The 4,347-nt window shown below is 38.4% G+C and overlaps 1 protein-coding gene across 1 annotated transcript in view; it reads left to right on the plus strand.

Moving 5' to 3' along the window:
- The window catches only part of LOC137655436 (protein fem-1 homolog A-like), a 6,291-nt gene extending 1,944 nt beyond the window's left edge, over nt 1–4,347 (plus strand). The window contains exons 2-6 of the mRNA XM_068389357.1: nt 264–423; nt 746–946; nt 1,305–1,523; nt 2,448–2,634; nt 3,300–4,347. Of these exons, the coding sequence (XP_068245458.1) occupies nt 264–423; nt 746–946; nt 1,305–1,523; nt 2,448–2,634; nt 3,300–4,347 (1,815 nt within the window). The remainder of the gene's footprint in view (nt 1–263; nt 424–745; nt 947–1,304; nt 1,524–2,447; nt 2,635–3,299) is intronic.

Consider the following 4,347-nt stretch of genomic DNA (forward strand, 5'->3'; position numbering starts at 1 on the left):
ACATTTAATAATAACAGAATGGGTCCCTAGAGATTGTAAAAGAAGCAGGGCAAGGAAGAGAAGACGAGGGATCGACGAATTAAAGTTTGTAGGCGTTGACTGACACAGAAAAACCATCAACAGACGTTAGGTGGAAGGGTATGTCTGAGACCTTTGTCATGCAGTGTAATAACAACGACCGCATTTGTTGTTATTGTCGTTGTTGTGTTTGTTTATGTACGTGTTCCTTTTTGAATTTTCTCAAGTCCTATTTTCATCTTCAGGTAATCTCAGGATCCAGTGACTGTACCATCAAGTCTCGAGCGGAGGAGGTCACTTCCACGCAGACGTCCATTTTGATCAGAGCAGCAAGACTTGGTCACAAGGATTGTGTGGTGTACTTCGTTGAACAATGTCATGCGGATATTGAACAAGTTGGTTCAGGTAAGAAGCTTAATTCTAGTTCTTATTTTCCTTGACATTTGTTCAGGGTTGATACCTTTAATAGGAAATTCATAGAGCAATCACTTGAGTAAGGATGGGAAAAGCCAAATTATCAATTTGCAGATTTTTATTCATTTCTTTATTTCCCTTCCTCACTTGGCTAGGTTTCCCTGTTGGACCCCTATGGGCGTATAGCTAGTAGTAGTAGTAGTAGTAGTAGTAGTAGTAGTAGTAGTAGTAGTAGTGATGATAATAATAATAACAAAAATAGTAATATTAAACTGGACTGTATTAAACTGATTCATATATTCTTTCTTCACAGTTCCTTACGGTGCAATGTATGAATCAGGAGCCACTGCTTTGTGGGCCTCCGTGGTAGGTGGCCACATAGACATTGCTGACTATCTGATTTCGAAAGGTGCCGAAGTCAATACCACAACGAACTCCAAATGCACGCCGTTACTGGCAGCAACATCCCAAAGACGTCTTGACCTTGTCAAGCTCCTCGTCCAGAAAGGAGCAGGTTGGTTTTTTCAAAAGGATTTTTACGAGTAATACGAGTCATTGACGCTGATTTTGTTTGTTTTATATAAAGAAAAGGAAATTCTGTTTAAAAACATGAAAACGAAGATGTCCTCATAAAAGTTAAATAGCTTTCAGAAGACCTGCTTCATCAAATCTAAAAATACCGCTAGCATAATACAACACATCCTGCCCAAGTATCGTGGCAAGGATAATCCTGCCATCCTCACCTCGAGCCTCAAAAAGATATCTAAAGTGAAAGATATTGATCTGTATTTCTTAACTGTATCTTTGGAGAAGTGAAAGATTTTTCTTTTTAAATTCTATAGATTACCATCGCTGCATCTTTTCATTTTCAGACGTTGAGATCAGCGACTATCACGGGCTCACCTGTCTCATCGCTGCATCTTCCAGCGGTAATGAGGACCTTGTAAAATACCTCGTAGACGTCGGGGCTAATGTGAACAGAAGGAGAATAGACGGCAAAGGTGCTTTGCACGTCGCCGTCCGATACGGGAAGTCAAAAGTGGCCAAGATGTTGGTGGATCGCGGGGCTTCAATGGATGCTGATTTATCCGGTGAGTCTCGTTATTATTCTGATTCTTAAAGTATTTTTTTTTTTAATTATTCATTACTTCTTTTATAGTGTATTTAGTTCCTTATTTCCTTTCCTCATTGTGCTATTTTTCATTGTTGGAGCCCTTGGGCTTGTAGCATCCTGCTTTTACAATTAGGTTTGTAGCTTAATTTCTCTTATACTGTATTTCTTTATTTCCTTTCCTCACTGAGCTATTTTCCCCTGTTGGAGGCCTTAGGCTTATAGATTCTTGCTTTTCCAACTAGGGTTGTGGCTTAGCTAATAATAGTAATATTAATGATAATGGTTTAATTAATTATTCTGAATTATATGATTTTCAGTTCTTTGTTATTATTTCTTTTGTGTACAGTTTTCAGTGTAGTGGAAAATAAAATAATTGCATACACGTTTTTTATCCTTCTCCATATTTTGGGGAAAATGGGCATTAGGGGGCGATGAATCATACATTTTCTTGTAACTACAATCATATAATACTATAAAATAGGGTAGAAGAGACTCTTTAGCTTTGATAAGCAGCTATTCTAGGAGAAGGACACTCCGAAATCAAACCATTGTTCTCTTGTCTTGGATAGTGCCATAGCCTCTGTACCATGGTCTTTCACTGTCTTGGGTTAGAGTTCTCTTTCTTGAGGGTATACTCGGGTACACTATTCTATCTCATTTCTCTTCCTCTTGTTTTGTCAAAGTTTTTTATAGTTTATATAAGCAATATTTATTTTGATGTTATTACTCTTAAATTGTTCTTTTTCCTTGTTTCCTATCCTCACTGGGCTATTTTCCTCTATGTGGCCCCTGGGCATATAACATCCTGCTTTTGTAAGTATGGTTGTAGCTTAGTAAATAATAATAATAATAAATAGAAAAAAGCGAATAAAGAATTTATCTATCCCCTTTTTCTCTGCAGGTGAAACACCTTTACTCGCTGCTAGTATCCTTGGACATGTGCAGATTGTAGAACATATCATTGCCAAAGATTTCATATCAACATTAAACAAGATCATTGCAATTGAGGCTCTTGGTACAGCCCTCCTCGACAAGATGCAAGATGCTGCAAGTGCGGTTAAATGCTGGAAGAAGGCTATGCATGAGAGGTGAGTCATTGAAATTGATTTATGTTAAGGGTGTTAACAATTTAGCTGTGCGTGAGGGGCGATTCATCGAAATTAATTCATGTTTAGCGTGTTAACAATTTAGCAATGAATGTAGAGCATTTATAATGTCATTCCTTGTACCGTATCATGTTCAAAAAACAAAATGCCGTTTTATGACATTCCACACTATGTCCACAGGCAGTTGAATCGGTGGAACTTCAAAAGTTCAAACTTGCAGGGAATGTTTTTATAGGTTGAACAGGCCGACATAAGTTTCTCTTTATAGTTTATTTATGAAAGATGTATTTTAATGTTACTGTTCTTAATATATCTGATATTAATTCATCATTATTTATCATGTTTATTCATTTCTTTATTTGCTTTCCTCATTGGGCTGTTTTTCGCTGTTGGGGCCTTTGGGCTTATAGCATCTTTCTTTTCCAATCAGGGTTGTAACTTACATAGCAATAATAATAATAATAATAATAATAATATTAATAATAATAGCATTTAATAGTTATTCTGTTCTTTTTATTCAATGCACAGACCATCACTACAAGTAATGATGTCTTTTCTGAGTCTATATGTTGTCATTCCAAACCCAAGACAATATTGCTGTACATGAATGTTTTTGAATTTCTTCTTACCTTTAGTGTACTTTTCAGGAACATCATAGGTATTTCGATTAATCCCGACGTCGACAATCCTCTCCATAGCGAACACTTCAGAGAACTGACGACACCAGAGCAATTAGAAGAAATCCAGGACGACAGAGCAGCACTTAAAGTGCATTCGATGCTACTGAAGGCCAGAATACTAGGTCCTGCACATCGTGTTACGATGGAAGCTGTGAATAATAAAGGAGCCGAGTTAGCAGCCAATGGCGAGATGCAGCTCTGCATCGCTCTGTGGATGCAAGTTTTGGAGGCACATCAGATGACTCTGGAAGCTTTAGAGCCCAGGAGACTTATTTTCCTTACGTCCCTGACAGATCTATTCTCATATATGGCCTTTGTGCAACCATTAGAATACGACATTATGATGTATTTCGAAGATATCCTGCATCTATTCGAAAAGTGTACACAGGAAATAGAAATTGGGACTCCTGCTCTGGAAAGGGCTAAAGTTAGCGGTCAAATTGTGGATTTCTGTTATATTGATCACATCTTCCCTTTAGTAATGAAATTATTGTTTTTACTGACAACATTAGAGCCCTCTCTTTCACCTGCCAAAATGCACTCAGTAAAACTTTCAGTGTTTAAGTTGGTCAAGCTAAATGCTAATGATTCCATGGGTGGTACTCTTCTGCACTATGCTTGCTCCGATGTTATTATTTCTAACCTTGATTCGAATCTATCCAGTAAGTTTCCAAATCTAAAAATTCTGAACCTCTTGCTGGAAACTGGAGCCGATCCGTGTGCATCTGACAGGTCTGGGTACACACCTCTCCACATACTTGGTCATCTTAGAAATATTCCAGGTGATATGCTGGAAGCCCTGCTTGCAGCTGGGGCACACCTGGACGCGACCAATGCGCTGGGTGAGAGTTTCGAGTCTCTGAGGGCTTCCCGAGGTGAGAAATTGCATCAGATAGTAAACCCTGTCCGTTACACGTCTCTACAGTGCCTTGCAGCTTCAACCATAAGGAGACATGGCATCCCCTACAAGGGGCTTTTGCATGACCAACTGGCAAGATTCGCTGATATGCATTAA

Source organism: Palaemon carinicauda, chromosome 1 (genome assembly GCF_036898095.1).
Source record: "Palaemon carinicauda isolate YSFRI2023 chromosome 1, ASM3689809v2, whole genome shotgun sequence".
NCBI classification, from domain to species: Eukaryota; Metazoa; Arthropoda; class Malacostraca; order Decapoda; family Palaemonidae; genus Palaemon; species Palaemon carinicauda.